Here is a 20,096-nt window from a genome sequence, read left to right as displayed (position 1 = left end):
AACCAACACGTCAAATGGCTACGTAGAGTGGGCTGTCGTACCAGAAATAACAAAGATTGAATTCCACACTGAAGTTTTCTTTAATTCAGTATCTTTTTCTCAGCAGCTGGCCTAACTTCTCTCTCTCTCCAATTCACAAAGAGGTCCCACACCACTGTCAGCCCTGCTATTTATTCTCCCTCCCCTCGAACATTCTAGCACAGACATTCTATTTCGGCGCAATAAAGACATTTTTGAACATCGCTACATTGTTGAACATCATTTCCTCCCTCGCACAAAGACATTCTATCTTTTACATTGCTGCCGTGCTGAACATTCTGGAATATATATGCAAATCTACAACCCAAAGACATTTTACTTTGTACACTACTAGAGTGCTACAGTCGTGAAAGTAGCCAACATGTAGCCAAGCTACAGCTACTTTCTAAAATGTAGCTACGGCTACAAGCTACTTTTTTAAAATTTGTAGCCGGCTAAGCTACAAGCTACAAAATTTGTAGCCGGCTACAGCTACTCCCCATCCCTGGTTGTACATTATTTGGACTTCAAATAGATGAATATCCTGTAATCTTTTTTCGAAGACTGACCACCAACAGGATGTTGCCTCTTTACAGTGTTTATGAGTATTCTGTATACATTTGTTCGCTTACAAATTCGGGCAGAGTTTACAGATACCAGTATTAGGCTCTCTAATAAGTAAAACCTCCCTCTTAAGTCTTGCTAATATCCACCAAAATCAGGCTGTACCATAGAGGAGTCTTAATAGGGAAATTGACCAGTCTGCTTTCACTTAACAGACCATGACTTCAAACACCTGCAAATTCAATTTCATTTATTTAAATGTTGAAAATAAAGCCCTTAAAACCATATCGGAGTGCTTTTCTTTTGTCGCTTATTTCTACTGATTTGGCCATTATTGGATGTGGTTAAAGATGTATAGGAGAACTCTAGAAAAGAGCAATTGACCAGTGCACATCTGGGGTAGGCAACAGTGCTCTCTCAAAAGGCGCCATATATATATTTTTTAAATGTAATGAACATTTCTGCAAAAGGCTGTAATAAAGTACAATTGACTGATAAAGACTGGTAAATAAAATGCAACAATCTTTTAGAAAGTCTCTTTCAAAATGTTCATTTCAATTTGTTTGCAGTAAGTTGTAATAATTGTTTTGCATCCAGCAAATAATGCTGAATAATTTTTTGCTAATACTTTTCTTAACTTTTTAAGTTGGAGATCGTGAAGTGATATAAAAGCCAGAATGCCAAACCCATTTCTTAACAAAGTCACGTAAAAACAAAAACTGGATAAAAATCTCCTGAAGTGGTACACCAGATGGTGCATGTCATAAATTATGATCAATTATATTCTTTTGTGAAATCAATCTTTGTGTTGTTTGTAAGAAGCACAAATCCATGAACTTGTCAGAATGAAAATTGGCAATCTCTACAAACTTACTTAAAGCTCTGTTTTCAATGTGACTGTAAGTAAACAATTCTTTTGCTGTACAAAATTTTTAGCATTAATAATTCAGATCATTAGTATCTATCATTTAAGACTCCCTTGTTGAGTTTGCCTTTCCCTTTAATTGTTATCTTCTGAAACGTATTTTTAAGTCAACTGCAGGACATAGGCTGCTACAAATCCCCTCATCACTATTTTAGCTGGGACTTCACAGCAACATTTTTCACAAAACATCATTTCAAGAGTAGCTTTTCCCAGATATTTGTATTATGTCAACATAACTGACCCTGTTTATAAAATCATACAAACACAAATATTAATGAGCATCATTTTTAAATGTTTATTAAAAACTAGCAACGTCAGGACATTTAATACCATTTCACTTACCTAAAGTTTGTTCTTAATTATATCACAAGCTAAACATCATGGCATCAAAATGTTTAAAAATGTAAACCACGACAAACATATCTGTTGGCACATACACAGATACCTATGCCTCAGGTGAGGGATCTTTGTTCAATAGTTTTCACAGGTCACAGGATATGGCATCCACTACATTATGTTTATCAGTCTGAGCCTACTAAAGTTTGCTGTGGGGCATACCCACTGCAAGTCTTGCAGATGCAAAGTAAAATAAAAATTCACATACTTTGGTTTGTTCAGGGTTCAATGATAATAAAGTTAATTTATATTGCGCTTTACTCCACCATAAAAGCGTACCTAAAGCGCTTCAAAAAAAATATAAACAGAATAATAATGATCTCAAAGCAGAGTTTGTTGTGCCATAATCATTACCAAACTATCCTTTTCTAGCCCTTTATTCTTCTGACAGTCTTTCAACTTTTGACTTGCAGCAGTGATTTGTAGTTGTAGTATCAGTGGCAATAGTAGTGATTGTGGTGGTGGCAACAACAACATATAGTTGTCCATTTTTGGCACACACGTCATGGGGGGTGGCATCAACACACTGGCAGTGAGGGAAATGAATAAAGCAGGAGGATTGTAGATAAGAGATCAGAGGATCCAGACCACACTTGTTGACTCACATATATCCCCAATCTAAAGCAACAGGGGGGATGGGGTGGGAGCAATGTTGTGAGGAAAATGAACCATACAGCAGAAAGAACTGAACATCTGCAAGAAACTGGCGAATGAATCCAGCATATGAAAAACTGGAATTGAGATGAAGCAGATAAGGTGTTGGGACTGTTGGACAATGAAGGAGACAACAGTGGGGTTGAAAGTCAGGTCAACAGAACAGTGGCAGGCAAATGCAACTAAAAGCACAGATCATCAGTATTTAGCAGATGATAATCCAAGGGCACTACAAAAACAAAAACGAACATGGAGAGTTCAAACACCCCTCAAACCAGATTTGTTACAGGAAAGCCACTTCAATAAACTTGGTCATGATTTTACTACACCAGATACACACTGTAAAAACACAGGAAACTGTGATCAACTATTTCTAGTAATTAGCAGGAATGTCCTGGTTTTCTCAAATTATATGGCAACATTTTAAATTTGATAGCATCAATAACTATTCAAAGTGGTAATGACTAAAAATGTTTCTCCTGAAGGTACAAGCACATTTGGGAGACCCCTTTTTTTGTAGAGTTGCAATTAGTTTTATATCAACAAAGATGACATGTCTGTAGATGTCACATTTATGAAAACTGTACAGAAACTTAGAAAATACCATTCAAATTAAGTCTGTGCCAAGATCTTTGACTATTCCATAAAGGTAAAGAATGGGATTAAGAAGTACAAACAGCTATCTCTTGTGGTTCAAGTCAGGAAGTATTCTTCCAACATGTTCTCATGAAAGTTTAAACATACACTTCATTTCAGTGTGACAAATCTCTTCACATAATGACTGTTTCTTGGCTGATGTATGTTATATATGACATCAATCAGTACCACACCAAAAATATCCATACCGGTACATGAACATGGCACATTATGAAAAAGATAGATATGACTATCTCAGAGGGCAATTAGAAGCAGCTCTATACAGAAGCACAACAATAAAAAATACCCTAGCATAAAAGATACTCACTGCACCCAACAGACCCTCATACAATCATGATTCAGGCTCACATATAGGATAAACATTTATTCACACACAGCAACATTCAGAAGTTGGACTGCCAAAAATACAAAGGACAGCCTCAATTTGTTGATCCTGCATGCAGGTACACAGAATCATGGCCTGAAGGAAGATGATGGATCTTTCCCAAAAGGACATGCCTATCTTCACATAGAATTTCAGAAACTTTAAAAAGTATCTTTCTGTTAAACAGACTGAGAGTCACTCTAGGCCATGCCAATAACTTTGGAGCAGGTGTATACAACATGAATCAAGCTGCTCTTGTCATTCAAGTCTACACATTTGTTTAAGTATTTTTCATCAGCACATATGCACTGGTCGAACTCGAAAATTGTAACCAGCCTTCTCTTGCATACAGGATGCAGGAACTGTGGAACCCTCTACTTCATAAGACATGTCAAGATGAACTTTGAGATTCTTGGATCTGGAAAGATGAATAAGAAGGCAAATATGCAGTGAGAAAGCATTGATTACTCCTTTAGTGGGCAACAATAGTAATAGTCAGCATATAACTAAAGACTTGTTTGTTTTTTTAAGGCCCTGACTTGTTCCTTATTCTTATTCCAACAAGTGATCTATATAAGAGAAAGTATACACAATTAAATTATTATTTATTTATGTATACAGACAATACCTTTAAGTGTTTTTCAACTGCACTGATACATGCTATATAATACATACTTTATTCACAACACCAAGGGCCATAGTTTTGAAGCAAGGGTAAGATGTTGACCTGGGGCAGTAATTCATCTCATTTTGCACATAAAGTGTGGGAAAATCATGTAAACAGGTCTGCATTCTTTCAAGAACTCTTACATCTTATGTCACATAGCTCTGTGCCCAAACCATTCTCAGAAAAGCATTAAGAGTAAGATAACTAACCTGACCATTCTTAGATTCAGGGATAATTCTGAAAGTCAAATTCTTCTCCCAAGGTACTCATAAATAAGACTAAAGCAATAATTCACTAAGTTTTGAATTTATTCAGTTCACTGATTAAAGCTTCATACAAACAAACAAACCAACCAACCCTTAGGTTCAGATTCTTCCAAAATATACTTGAAGCAGTGATAATGTTACACTCACATTTCCTGAAAAGCCTGTCGAGGTAGGGGTCGGGTGTAAGGATCCAGTGATCTCTTTTCATAAGATACTGCCTTTGCCCGCTTTTTCTGAAGAAATGTATTATACACAAGAATTAACAATAGTTTAGCTTTTCTACAACAGATAATACTAATAGTGCTTCTTAATGCTTGTCACACTCTACTTAGAAATGCAAATAAATCTTTGTGTGTTCCACAGGTCTAGATAGCAGTTCTTTATACGATTTGGTTTTCTTAATTATAGGCGAAGTATTATCTTCTAAGCTTTTGGTACTTGCATGCTGGCAAAAGTCAGGGCTTGCATTGAGTTTCCAATACTGCACCAGTAAAAATTAAAAACAGAGTTGTTCTCTTACATTTTGACAAGTATATCCGGAAAAGATATGCACTGATTTGTCGGGAAAATGAAAAAAATAATGTTAATATGACTTTTGAGAACTGGCCAATTATAGTTGGGCTTCCTCTGACACTGACTAGAAATAAGTTATATCTTCATAAACATGTTCATATGGTTTGACAATACAGACACTGGGGACCCGGACATATTTAATAACTATAAAGAAAACAGTAATGACTTTATTAAACACATATAGCAAAAGGATTTTAAATGGAGGCAAAACCCACCAATCATTATTTGGCATCAACAATTGAACGCAATCCCAAATGTTGTCAAAGGGACATGGTTCATAAAAGTATTTTTGAAAGACAGTTGATCAGGAAAGAAAGAGTGACTTCTGTCTCATTTCTTGCTCCATCTTCCTTACCTGAGGTTCTGAATGTGGTGTGGACCTGCCAATGGTGCAGTTGTTTCCCAACCTGACATTTCTGTCACTTTGTGCACCTTTGACAGCATAATCGATTTAATTCAGCATATAAAATAAGACTACAATTACAAAATGAATCTGGAAACATTTAGAATGGGAGTGGCAGCATGAAGTAGAATGTGTTCCAATATTTACATCTACTAACCTTCAATAACAACAACCATTTTAAGGAACAATTTTTTAAACATTTAAGTGGTGAGATTTGCAAGAAATATGTTTTTTGCTTTCCTCTACTAAATTCAAGTGAAATTTGGAACAGACAGCTCCTATCAAAAAAGGTTACAAGGCAGAAATTTAAAAAAAATTATTTACACAATATATGCCAAACAATGAAATATTTTATTACACTTAACATTAGACTTCAAATATTATTATCAAATATTATACTATTGTTATTTTTGGCTGATGGTGTACAAATCAACAACTATGTGTACAAATCAATGACTAATTGAGTAGTCAGCAACTATCTCAAGCAGGGTTCATAACCAATTCACTGGTTATTTTCAAATATAACAAAATAGTTGATTGGTCGACTCTTTAAGGAAAGTAATTTATAATAAAACAATCCCTAAAGGCACCAACAGTTTCTTATCTTACTCCAGGGTCTACAAAAGTTTGCTGCCCCCCCTTTCCTGGTAACAGTTATGCCATCAGCAGGAAAAGACTGAATTTCACATAAACTCACTTAGTTCAGCTAGGCAGCACAAATATTCCTCTTCATGGATGTAAACTCGTAAACGTATGTGCTGTGCCCGGCATCGCTTCTGTAATGATGGAGTCACGAAGGCCCGCTGAAATAACCTCAGAAGTTTGCCAGAGACATACATGCCCCATAGTGCCTGTGCATCAGTTTGTGAATGACAGCGAAGCCAGAACTGCACACTGCCTTCTGATATTGCTTCTAGATCTCCATGACGACATAGAATCTTGAGTGTGTGCATTATTTCCATTGAGTCTGTTGCAATACATGTTAAAAATGTTAAATGCCTTTTATGACAATGAAACAGTAATGTTACTATTACAATGTCGTGTAGACATATAAAAGAAACACTCTTTAAGGTTAAAATCAATCCTAAAGTCAAACAGGTCTGAACAAACCAAAATAGCCAGAATGAGGCTTAATGGAGAATATCTAACAAGATACAAGGACCCCCCCACTTCAAGCGCATATGGGGATAGATTAAGCACCACACATATGCTGCTAGAGTGTAATCAAAACAAATTAGAAAGGGAAAAACTAAAATACTTCTTAGACAAATATAGACTGGCTCAAAACCTCAATAGCTGCCTCAACCCTCTGTGGCACAATACACTTTCATTAGTAGCATCAGTAGCAACAAGCCACCTGAACTCAGACTAATATAAGATAGACAAAAGATGATAACTAGATTTTTTTTTTAAAAAAAGGGAGATATACACCCACAGAAAGGAGACACCAAACTGTCTAAAACCAATACTAAAAAGAAAACACTAACACCACACACCATGGCAGAACAGACAGGCACAGTTAGCAAGTACCAGCAAAGGAAAAAGAAATAAAGAGGGCACCAGCACAGTACAGCACCAAAACAGACTCAGCAAACCTAATCACCAACAGGAAAAAGAGCACAAAATGATTTTTGTACTTCCGACATAAATTATACCAAAATATGTTGTTGCAATTTTTACTGGTTAAAAATTCTGATAGGTTAACTGAGTAATGTAGAAAAATCAACAGAAAATTCATGTCTTTGAGGAAATTTAATGTCATAAACATTTTAATCATTATCCAAACTTAATTGTACAGGTGATGTTACTGATGAAAAGCCAATCACACATAGTAATACTAATACCTTTGATTATTTCATTGGTCTGGTGAAGTTCTTTTCTAAACTGCTCAAAAGCAGCAGGGGTAGCATCTCTGCGCCGAATGTTGCGGTACGCTTCTTTTGCCATTGTCAGTATCTGCTCTTCCACTTCCTGACACGAGCACAGAGCTTTGCTCATTGAGTTCCCTCGACCTCTTCCCCTTCGTCTAGGTGTTGCATGTGGTATCACATCATCACAGTCAATGCTTATGTTTAACTCACCTAAGATTCCAAAGACATTCCAACACAATTTTGTATAATTTCTTACTGCAGCATATCCAACCTGATAAAAAGGCAATTTTAGAAACTTAGACTTTAAAAGGTGATTAACAATAATACTTTACAACACACTGATTAGCAAAAGCAATGACAGACAAAATTTATTGCTGCTCATGTGCTAGTAATATACAGCAGAGTGCATATATATATATTTCGAATGAATACAGTGAATGGAAAATGACACTAAGTATCATGTTATGTATGTTTCATTTTTTGTATGCATCGGGAAACTCTTTAAAAAACAAACAAAATCTGTCTGACACCCAAATTTCACACAATCTAAGAAAGGTGGTAGCAACATAATGCATTTCTTCACCATTTAAGAATCTTTCAAAAATAAGTCGTACAATTTAAACAAAACAAATTTAAATACTATTTTGGACAGAGACTGCTCCATGTAGCTTTAACTCTATTCAAAAAACCTTGCAGCTAACCATGTGTGCCTCAAGGTTGCCTCCTTTTATTTCATACTTTTCAAGGACAATTCTGGTTGTCTAGTATTATAAGGTTCTCATTTCATATCAAAGCTATATTACAACATGTTCTGCATTCTGTCATGTGAACCATGATTTTGAATTGCCTTGTTTCTTTTCCATCAATCATTCACGTCTATGACCCAAACATCCTATCAAAAATTAAAAATTTTTTTGTCACACCAGTCTTTAACTTTAAAATACTTCTTTGCTGTAAAACTTATTTTCACTATATTTCTCTACTTTATCCAGCTGATTTCAGTCTTTTTAATGTAAACATTTACACATCTACGTAAAGTATAGTAGGAGCATAACAAAAATCCCAATTACATAAAAAGGTTACAATCAAATAAACAAGTTATAACTGTTCCTATATCTTGCTGTAAATGTGTTAAACAATCCATGAGCATGAGATTAATATTCATCACTTACTTACACTGTCTGGAAAAGAACAGTAGAAAGCGAGGCAAAGGATGTCAGAACACCATGGGCCCAAATGAAGAGGGCTGGCCAAAACCAGGTCTGCTGGCGTGATGTTGTTGTGGCCCTAAGCTCCTCGAGGAGTAACAAGGACTAAACCAACTAAACCACTTACACCTGTACACACATTCTTTCCCTCTCTCTCTTACACAGAGTCCTGTCTTACCTGTCTGCCGTTTTCTCTTTTTTTTATGAGCTTTTGAAGATGGTTGTGGGTCAATGCGATTAGCCAAAAAATCCTGCAGAGTCCTCCGAAGTGATTGTACAAATACATAAAATGCTCGATCTGACCGTCTACAAAGATGGTTCAGCAATTCTTCATTAATTGCCTCCCTTGTGTTACGATCCTGCACATCAATACATTTTAAACTGTCAAAGGCCTTTATTCCTGCAGTTTCATTAAAACTTATAAGCAAACATGGAAACTACTTGCGGAAAATTAAAAAAAAATTTATGAGAGATCTGTGTCTATGTGTTTGTGTGTGCATGTGTGTATGCACAGGTAGCTACTCATACATGTCATGCCATCCCATAACTTGGTGGCTAGTACCAGTCTTGGGGCTGTCTAATAAGGTCTTCCAGAGGACAGCCGGTGTACTCCTTCACATTAGCCAGCCAGCCTTTCTTCTGTTTGCCACAGTATCAGCTGCCTTCAATGTAACCTGGACCGCAAGGTGCTATGTTGGGTGATATGACCAAACCAATTCAGTTGCTGCCGCTTGAAGTAGCAAGCAGATTCCATGGTTAAAGCCTCACAGCCATACAACATGACTGACACTATGAACCTAAATTTGGTGCAGAAACTGATGTTTGTCGAGTCTAGCCATCTCTGGTATTGCTGCTATGATTCTAGACGTATGTCACATGCACAGTCACTTTATTTGGTGAGGGTTGTGTCCAGGTACTTAAAGAACTGCCCCTACTCCCGTCGTACTCTGATTCCCCGTGACCATAATTTTCTCCGTGCTGGTCTCCATCCCATACATGCTCATGCTGGTTATGAGCCTGTATATGAGGTCTTATAAGTCGCTGTTGCTGCCTGCCATGAGATCTATGTTGTCAGCAAGATAGAAGTTACTGAGTGGCCGTCCCTTGATCAGGACGAAGGTAGGGTATTCATGAAATGTAGTGCGCATGATTTTTTGTTTTTAGCAGATGCTGAACAGCATTGGGGTGAGTAGGCATCATTGGTGTACACCCACCATCATGCGAAGGAACGTACCCACTTGGTTGTTGCAAAGTATTGAGCTTCTGGAGCCATTGTACAGTGCCTTGATGGTGAGTACCAGGCCTGCTCTCACACTGAACAAGTGCAGTACATTACATATCCCCTCATGCCATACTTTCTCTATCTTTTTCATTCTTGAAGTCAATAAAGTTATGGTACAAATCTTTACCATGCTGGTTTTTCTTCTTCTTGTTCCTTATCCCCCCAGTGGAGCATAGGGCCGCAACTACACCACACCATCGGTTCCAGTTCTGGCATCCCTTTCCAGTTGGGACCATGTCATGCTGCCAGCTGCTTGTGCCTTGCTGTGGGCTGATCTCCTCCATGTTTGTCTGAGTCTCCCAACCCTGAGCTTCCCCTGTGGGTTCCAGCCCAGAGCTTGTCTTGTTAAATTGTCGGCCGGCTTTCACAAGGTGTGACTGATCCAGCCCCACTTCTGCTTCTTGATGTCTTGGCTAGACCATGCTGCTGGTGTTTCTCAATTAAGATTCAGCTGTTGAAGATCTGATTGATCATGCCCCTGCTGTTACAGAATCTGGCCTGTTCCTCAGCCAGAATCTCCTACACCACTGATCTAAGGCTGCATTGGAGCACCTTCAGCAACTTTACTTGGATGACTAATCAGACTGATCGTTCAATAGTTCTGGCACTGCTTCATGTTATTCTTCTTAGGCAGAAGTACTACCAGTGACTGCGTCCATCCATGCTACAGAGGGGACATTTTGCAAGGATTGGCAGAGATATGGTGGACTGGGTTCGGCAAGAGGCAGACGCTCGAGGGCCACAAGTTCTTCTTTAGCAGTAAGTTGAGTCCCTTGTCTGCAAACCAGTGGAAGGTCTGGGTCACTGCCAAGCCCCACAACCTGATTATCATCCAGATGCATGCAACCATCACTATCCATGGGGATGAGGAGAAGCTGTTCTACAAACAGTGAGGAACAAAGGAAAGATATCCTCACTGTAATGGTGGATTTCAATGCTGTGCTGGCAATGAACCGATACAGTTGACCGCTTTGGGTTTGGTGAAAAACGAACAGGGCATTCGGCTGCTCACAGGTTGACCCGGCCAGCTTCTTGCATTTTCACAAGGAGAAATGGCTCATCACCTGGCATTCTCCTGATGGGTTATTCCACGACCAGACTGACTACATCTTATTGCGGAGGCACCTCCAGTCAAGCATCAGCCAGGCAAAAACAAGGGCATATCTGGGAGCAGATATTAACAGTGACCACAACCTTGTCCTTTCAATCTTGCATCCGAAGCTCTCAATGAAACACCGAATGACCATTCCACACATCCATTTCAACCTGGAAAAGCTACGGGACCCTATGGTTGCCAACCTCTTTTGGGCACAAGTCAGGGGGAAATTAGCCACCCTGAACCTTATTGACTGCAATGTGGATACTCTCTCAGGACATCATATTAATTCAACGAAGAAGTCACCAGTTAAGAGCATATGTAAAAGCAATGCATAGTATCCAACAGGCACAGCTTCACATTGTGTTAATAATGTTACCTTCTACAGTTGTGAATAAATACTATTTTGTTCAACCACAGGAAAAAAAAAAAAGCAGAAGTAAATGATAACCTTGATACGAGATACATCAGCTGTGGTGAAGATCTTGCGGGAAATGAGGTCATTAAAGATATCGTCTGGAATCAAGTTTTCAACAAGAATGTCACGATTTTCCTGAATGGCTTGCTTGTGGGCTTGCGACATGACATCATCACCTGACAGGCAACACACAGTAGTAATATTACCATGAACAAATATCATTGCATCGGTATGTTCACAGGGAACTTCTGCTTGTGTATGTGCTGAATCTATAGATCATAAGTTTACACTTTAAAGAAACTCAAATTAAGCACAAAAATAAATTTGATGCTGCTGGAAATTTCATAGCACATAAGGCTGTCATTAATTTGTTGCAAACATAAATATCAATTTTTCTTTGTGCTTTTTTTTTAAAGAGAAGAAGTACATATAAATTAACCTAAACTTGAACTTTACATCACTGAAGGCCCCAGCTTCAAGCATATGTTATAAGGCATTGCCCAATCAGCAAACCTACCTTTCCAAGATCCCAGTGTGAACTGTGATGTCTAAAGACTTGTGTCTCATAAGAAAGAAATTGAGTTGTTCACACAGATTTCAGGGTTCACACAGATTTCACACAGATTACTGAGGGCTGAAAAAATCTTACTATTTTTAACCAAAGTTTGAAGACTGGCAAAGAACCAGCAAGTTAGAAAGAAACTCCACATTATGCCAACAACAAAGAAATGGAAGCACTGGCAGAACCCATCAGGCTAATGGCCAGTCTCTGAGGTGGATTGGAAAGCTTCTTGAACAGATTATCAATAGAAGACATCTACTGAGAGCACTGCTTGCCACAATCCGGTCTGGTTATCAACAGCATTACAACACTAAGTTCAGCTAGCCCTCCTAACAGAAGACACTATATCGAAGAAGAAGAAAGTCCTGGCAATCTTCTTCAACCTGCCCTATGCCTTTGACTGCCTAGCAGGAAGGACTGCAACTGAAACTGAAGATGGCAGGTATTCAAGGCATGTTTAGATGTGCATAACTACTACTTCAACAGAACAGCAAGAAAGGAAGTAGAGCACTAAGCATGAAATTGATGAGGTAGTGTCACACAAGGTGAGTTGTCAACCCAACCGTCTTCCTTGTTCATATAAACATAACAACTACAGTGCAAAGGAACATCGTAAACAGCATGCATACAGACTGTATGGTTTATTAAAAATGGTTGGTTAGTTGGTTGAGTTTTATGCTGTGCCAGCAACTAAGGCTACATCACAGGAAGAGGTTACAATACTTTAAAAGGATAGGAAACAACCCCAATACTCCCAAGTTATACAATAACACCACTAGAAATACAAACCAAAATAAGGAAAAAGGATAATGCAAAAGGGGTAGACAATGTTAAAAATGGTGTTGTGGCCTAAAAGGCCACCATTAAGCCAGAACCTTAAACAAACAAACAAAAAAATAAATAAAAACCTTAAATCTGATGGTAAAGCACTACTATCTTTAAAATGAAAAACATAGCTGCCAATGGGATAGATCTAAACAAGAAAAACAAAGGGCCAGCTAAAAAAATTGTTGGAGGCCAGGACACAATTAAAATGTGTACAGCAGTAAAACGGTCCCTAGCATAACAGACTCAACACAGAGGCGATGGGAAAGAATGTTCTTGATAAAGTGTGGCATACGACCCCAGAAGCCAAGGGTGTGCAAGTCCAACAGAATACTTTGCTTCCAGGTAGCATTGTACACATCCTCCAAATGAAAAAGAAACCAAAGAACATGCTCTTTACAGACAAATGCATCCCTTAAAACATTTTAAAATTGACAAGGTGGTCCAGAGTGCTGTGTTGTTGTCTGAAGCCACAATGGAAGCTGGAGATGAGACCCCGAGACAAGATGCCAGTTGAGGCAGCCAAACGCTACGCATTTTAAAGTTTTGCATAGACAACTAGTGAGAGTGATAGGATGATAGGTCTCTCTCCTCCTCTTTCTAGACAACTTTAACTTCATCTGGGTGTCTGGCTGTTTCCCTCCCTTGTAGAGAGAGGCAGTCGTGGTGCCCATCCCAAAACCTGGAAAGGATCCTTCTGATTCAAATTCCTATCAAAGTATTTTGGATCGCAGACCACTAAGCTAAAATGAAAAATATGGCAGACCACCAAGGCCTAAAATCACTCTGAACTGTGAATTTCAAATTTAAATTGCTGCATTTATTTCATTTCAATTCAAAACTAAATGTATTTTTGTGACAGTAGTATAGTAATAAGTTTACATAAAGTTATATACTTTGCAAAGAACACACAAAAATTAAAAATAAGGGAGTGAACTGCGCTATTAAGGGTAAATATATGATGCAGTTAATGACACAATGCTCACACTGTGACATAAAGACTTAGTTGGTAAGTGAGTGTTTAATGCGAATGAGCAGTTGGATATCGGTAAAATTAAAATTCATGTGAAATCTATGCTGGACTAATTAGCGTACCTGGTGATTTAAACATCACTTTTCTGACATATGATGAGCGTTAGCTGTGAACCCCCCCGACTTATACATGCGGCCCGCAAGTGGTCCACGGATCTCACTTTGAGAACCACTGCACTATGCAACGGTGAGCATAGCATAAGAGATGCCAAATTCCACAAAAATGCATTGAATGGCTGCCTCTTCTTTCCACTTTGGACAGTCTTTGAACGATACAATGTGAGAACCTTCACAGTTGGCCCAGAATAATCACCTGCAGTATGACCATTCCTATTACAGCGATATCAGAAGGTGGGATTGCAGAAACTAGCCCCACAGTCATAATGCTGACAGTTGAAGAAACACAACAAAATAATGACAAAAGCCTAAAAGATTTTAAAAAATAGCAAAAGGTAAACTTGACTATGCTGAAAATGTATAAGATTGCCATTCAAAAGCCTCTGAAACATGATGCACAATACAATACACACTCATCTACCCATTTCTCTGTTAGTCTCTATGCAGTACTCACCACCATCACTCTCGGCGCTACTTTCTGATGACACCACACGTGTCTGGTTTACATTATTGTCTCTTCTTCTGCCACTTGATGATGAAGGGGTTGAGGAGTGTAAATGATGGCTACTCAGAGCCCGCAAATTGTCCTGACTTTCTTTCAGAGCTGAATGCAGCTCAGAAAACCCGCCTGCATCACTATCTCCATAATGTTGATGACTCTTTAAATGTGTCCTTGCTTGGGTGGTCTCAGCACTAACTCTTCCATCAGTTATTGATGAAGTGCTCCTATTATCTGATCTAAGTGAGCTAACCGTACTTCTCAGCTCTCGCACCCTTTGCTCCAATGTTTGTCTTTTGTTACTTTGTTCCAATTCTTCCTTTTCCCTCTCCAAGCATTGAATCTCTCGGGCCAATGACTCATTACTCTCCCGACTGGAATCCTTGGCCATCTTATCATCTTTATCATATCTACAGCAATGATTGCAAATTATCCTGACCAAACATGGTTCAGCACATCTACCAAGTAAAATGGGGGCAGATATTTATATCACTACACTGTTCGGTAATGATAATGAAATGTTACCTAATGACTTTTCCTAATAATTTAGTGAGACCTCTGCCGAACATTGCACTACTGATACCACAGAAACGCAGTTTCCTTAAAGCTTGTCGAGACAGCGAAAGTCTGTTATCGTTTGGCTGCTTTGCTGATTAATGACTACCGGAATAAGATTAAGATTTGTTTCTTACACGACACTCGACAGTCTTGACACAATGGTGCATCGTCTTGATTTTATTATTATAAAATAAGACATTTTTGAAATCCTTATTGAAAACAATTTCCTTAATTCCCGTGGGAATACGACTGTACAAAATGTGATTGATGTTAGTTGCGTCGCTACTAATAACGCTAGTTGGTTAAACAGACCGCCAATTTAGGCAGGGGCAGCCATGTTGACACCCAGCCTCGTTTTAGTGTTCGTTTCCCTAGAGACGGACTGAATGTTTACTTCGATGACCACAACACTCGCTCTCCACCACCCTCACCAGCACTACCCATATTTTCCCCCTTGTTTTGTCATAGAGATCTAGGATATTTTTTGTATAGGGGATACAGATTCATGGTCCAGGCGATATACACGGGTCATTTCGACCCCAAACTATATGATGATATCGTCGCTGAGCTTGCATATGCAGTGTTCGAACAAAGCAGAGTTCTTTTAGCAATATATTTGATCAATATACTTGTGATCGATTCGCCTTGGTGTGGGATCCTTCTGAAAAAATATCCACATCTTCTCTTTTGCCTTTGCCAATGCTTCAAAAACAAATACAATTAAAAAGATTAAAATAAGCAATTACTTGTATCTTTCTTAGAAATTAAACAAACAAATACAGCTGATTATTTGAAAAATATGGTAATATATGTGGTTTGATATGTACCGAAAAAGTGGTTTGTCCTGCTGACTACTGTTTAATTCCTTAAATCAGCACGTAAGTGGCTAAAGTGTTCTGTCCTCCATGTCGTTGCAGCCTGGTTGCAAGTAACTCAGGTGCTTGAGAGTGTGGCCGTTGGCTTCTGCCTGCTGGCGGCAGCCTGTCTCTTGGTGACCAACCTGAGAAGCGAGTTAGAACTCTTCCTTCTGCTTCGCCGCCTTTCTGTCTTCCTCCTCGCGTCTTCAGGTGGGTTCCTCCGCCCCTCCCCTGAGCAGTCATCAACATAGTTCTGAGCCTGTTCTTTTCAATTTTTAAAGATGTAATTTTAAACTGCCTAGTGGTCGCTAGTAACAGCAACAATGTCAGTGATCACGATTTTAACTCTTGTTTACTTCTTCTGTCATTCAGCAACTTCAGTCTTGATTGGAATGGCGGTGTTTCTGAAGAAGTCTTCAGGTCTCGCTCGCTACCCGCTGCGCAGCACCTTTGTCGGTCGTCTGGAGTGGCCCATCGCGTTCTCCATCGTGTCGGCCTGTCTGACGGTCTTCGTGGCCGTCATCATCGGCGACAAGCTTCGCCGGCAACACCAGGAGGACCTCACTGTCCGCCCAGTGCCGTAGTGGTGTCAACCTCGCATGCAACACATTCTCAAACAACGATGGAATCATTCTGCCATGGATTGTTTGTGCTCGAGCATCAACAGCCTCGAATTCAAGACAGATGATGACTAAAAGCGTGAGCTTGGCTGCGAGCTTTTGTGCCGAAATCTCAAACTATCTTATACAGTCAATGATGACAAGTGTCACAAATGTTGTCCGTTTATCATAGAGAAGAACTCCGTCTCTGAAGTGCATTCACAGAGCTGATGTACGAGAAGAGACTTGTGAAGTTGCCGACGATTTTGTTTTTGGTTATATTTGCTTCTAAGGAAATCAGTAATTACTCTTTACCGTCGTTCATTGCTGTATCATGTCCCATATCTAATTCGTCAAAACAATAACAAATTATCATGTCATTAAGTCGTTACTGTTGCTGTTACTGTTGCTGTTACTGTTGTTGTTACTGTTGTTGTTACTGTTGTGACATTTCATGTCACTAATTCTGCCTGGATTTGGTTGGCATGTTAATCAGACTTTAACCAGGATTCCTGCTCATAGCACCGATATAACTCTTATACTATCGACCTGCTTTGTATGTACTTCCGACTTATTAGGAGCGTTTAGCAGAATTAACCCCTGTAACCTGATATTAACCTGATAGTAACCTGATAGTTTGTGTCGTCATCATCTTTATGTTACTGCTGTTGCTGCTTACCTACAATTCTTCTGTTTTTTTAAGTACTGCTCTTTTCGCGTTTCGTTTCTGAATGCTTCTGTATATTTTACATCAAGGAACAAAATTCCTACAAGCACACGAATCTGATTTGATAGGAAATTGTATGATTCGTGTCCAGTTTGGAGCTTTCTCCGCCTAAAGAGACTTTTCGCAGTTCTTTCCAGTTTTATCAAGTGGATTTGCACGCTCATGAGCTCATTAGTGCAGCCCTCTCTCTCTCTGTCACACACACACACACGTATTACACACACACGCACGCACAAATACACAAACAGCAGAAGAGAGAGAGAGAGAGAGAAAAAGAACCTGTAAACACAAGACAGAAGAAGGGAGAAAATGGATTTTGAGTGAATGTACAAGAAATTGTCAGAAAATGGCGAACTTGCTTATGACCCACTACTACTGTTTTCATTATGCTTGCAAAAGTTTTGAAATAAACATTTCATATTTTCTACCTTCAGTAACATAACCGTTTTACATTTTTCTACCTTATACGGTATCAACGCTTGGCAATCCCTACTTCATTTCCATCACTACTTCATTCGACAGCAGAAGTGAAGGCCGAAGGCTGCCACTGAGATGCTATCGGAGGCAGGAGAGGAAAGAGCTGTTCTTACGCCTCGTGGCCCGGGGAAGGCAATTTTAACTGTAGTCCTGTCCTCCCGATGTCAGCGCAGAAGTGAACTGACAGTAAAGAGTCGCTAAAGCTGAATTCCGAAAATGTAAAGCCTTCCTGTAAACAAGAAAACAAATTTAAATTCCGTTTGCGTAGCTTAAATTGAAAGTCTAAAAAAACTGGACAATATTTTAAGGATTGACAACCCTCCTCGGAATTGTGTTAACAATCGTCACAAACGCACTTTGGGGAAAAGAATGGTTTTTCATTCACATCACCCAATAGCAAAGCCACATAACTCTCAAGATTCTCTCGTTGTGGACGTGACGAAGTCTGAAGCTTGACAGCTTTAGGAGTTAAGCGGCAGGATCACCCAGAATGGTTGAAAAAAATTTTTTTCGATTATAGTAACTTAAATGAGTCATTTTATTCATAAATCTTTTCTCTTTCAGAGGGTAAGTTAAACTTTTGCCAGAGCTATGTAGTTTTTTAGATAAATGCATCTATACAGGTAGGGGTGGCATGTCAGAATGCTCCAAAATGGTGGAAAATAACATTCAGTCACCTGCACATGACACACAAATAATAACCGCTCCCAATATAACTTCTAAATAAATAATTACTCCTACTTCCGTGCACTTCTGCCAAGTTGAAAGCATGGCTTTGTGATTGCTTTTAGTGACATTTTAATTAAACTTTGGACCGATTATTGTGCTACATTGTGACACTGTACTATGGCTAATGATCGAAGTACGGACTTCAAAGCTAAAAAACGCAAAATTTTGTGGTAACCAGTACTCAAAAGAAAAGCAACAGTGGAAAAAGCATACGAAGCGCTTTCAGCAAACATTTTAATATAGGCAATTCAACTGTCCGTTCAGAAAGTTATTGTGAACAGGTGGACACGCCCACTAGATCAGAACAGAAATTACAAATCTGTACGAGTTGGTGTTTGATTGTAGTTCAGAGGGGGAATATGAAGAAGCAGATTGTGAAAGTGACACTTCTGAAAGTGAAGAAGATAGCGCAACCTGGATATTGTTGTTGAAAATCCAAAAGGAAATAGAATAATAGATGTAGCCAATCCTAAGTGAAAACTGTTTCATCGAATTGGTGTGCTGTTACTGTCACCATACTGTCAGGTTGTTTGAAATGCAAAGAAAGGACTGGCAAGTACATTTGTATTTCATTGTAGCAATAGAACTGTAATATGCAGCCTGCTTCTCATCCTCACCTCCGTCTGTAGGCAATGCATCTGTAAACTTATGAACAGGCTGCTTTGCTATGCGATGCATAGGAGCAGACAAGAGAGAGTTAGAGACTTTGTGGGTAATGGATTTACCAAAGCCAGTTGTAAGAGTAGCTACACAGCTATACAGAAACCATTCATAAAGCATGTACCACTGTACAAAATATCAGCATGCAAGCAGCTGCAGCACAAGAGTATGAACAGGCAGAAGAAGTAGAAGGTGATGAAAACAGAGACATTCATGTTTCAAGTGATGGGACATGACTGTAGGCTTCTCTCCAAGGTTGGTGTTGTGACAACTATTGGCATGAAAAATGGAAAGGTTATTGACACACAAGCAAAAAAGCAAAGTCTGTAAATCATGTGATTATTTGAAAAAAACAAGACCCAACTCTGAAATACTGTGCATGGGCAGCGGCTCATGCCGCAGACTGCACACTAACACATGAAGTTCTAGTGGGTTGATGGAGGCAAGCGTACATGTGACATTTTTAAAAGATCAGTGAGCAGTACAAACTCAGATACACAGGGTGTTGGTGATGGGGACACTAACACTTATAAAAAAGTGAGTGACAGCAAGCCCTATGGTAATAAAACATTGACAAGCTTGAATGTGTGGGACACGTCCAAAAGCGAGTAGGCACAAGACTTAGAAACCTTAAAAATTACCAAAGAAATTCTTAGTGATGGAAAAGACTTGGTGGAAAAGGAGACTAACAGAAGCTGCTATTGAAATTCAATGTTATTATGGAAATGCTATCAGGGAACATAAACATGACATTCAAGATGAGAGAAGCAGTTTGGGCAGTATACTTTCACAAGGGGTTCTTCCGATGAAAAGCCTGTTCACAACTTTTGTGATGTTAGCTGGTGCCCCTTTCTGAAGGCTAAAAGAAATGGATAAACCATACACCATAAAACAACAATACCTCCCCTTCTGCTGTCTATGAATTTATAAACCTGTATGGAAAGACTGCCAAACAGAGCTTCTACAAGTGTCCTACACACAAACCAAAATGATCAACTCAAGCAGCAAGTTGTGCCCAAAAACAAAGAATCATGGACTAAAACAACAGCTGGCACATTTCCAGTTCAACTTAATGGCTATTCTGAGGGATCA

The 20,096-nt window shown here is 39.0% G+C and overlaps 1 protein-coding gene across 1 annotated transcript; it reads right to left on the bottom strand.

Moving 5' to 3' along the window:
• Positions 1–1,778: 1,778 nt before the first annotated feature.
• LOC112556935 lies at positions 1,779–15,302 on the bottom strand. Its single transcript, XM_025226431.1, has 8 exons — positions 14,353–15,302; positions 11,396–11,538; positions 8,745–8,925; positions 7,332–7,568; positions 6,185–6,454; positions 5,440–5,516; positions 4,659–4,744; positions 1,779–3,996 (listed from the first exon to the last, which is right to left on the bottom strand). Exons 1-8 carry the CDS (start codon positions 14,786–14,788, stop codon positions 3,873–3,875), a joined length of 1,554 nt encoding a protein of 517 aa, XP_025082216.1. The 5' UTR covers positions 14,789–15,302; the 3' UTR covers positions 1,779–3,872.
• Positions 15,303–20,096: the final 4,794 nt, after the last annotated feature.

Source organism: Pomacea canaliculata, linkage group LG2 (assembly GCF_003073045.1).
Source record: "Pomacea canaliculata isolate SZHN2017 linkage group LG2, ASM307304v1, whole genome shotgun sequence".
NCBI classification, from domain to species: Eukaryota; Metazoa; Mollusca; class Gastropoda; order Architaenioglossa; family Ampullariidae; genus Pomacea; species Pomacea canaliculata.
This window is presented reverse-complemented; position numbering and strand designations above follow the sequence as displayed.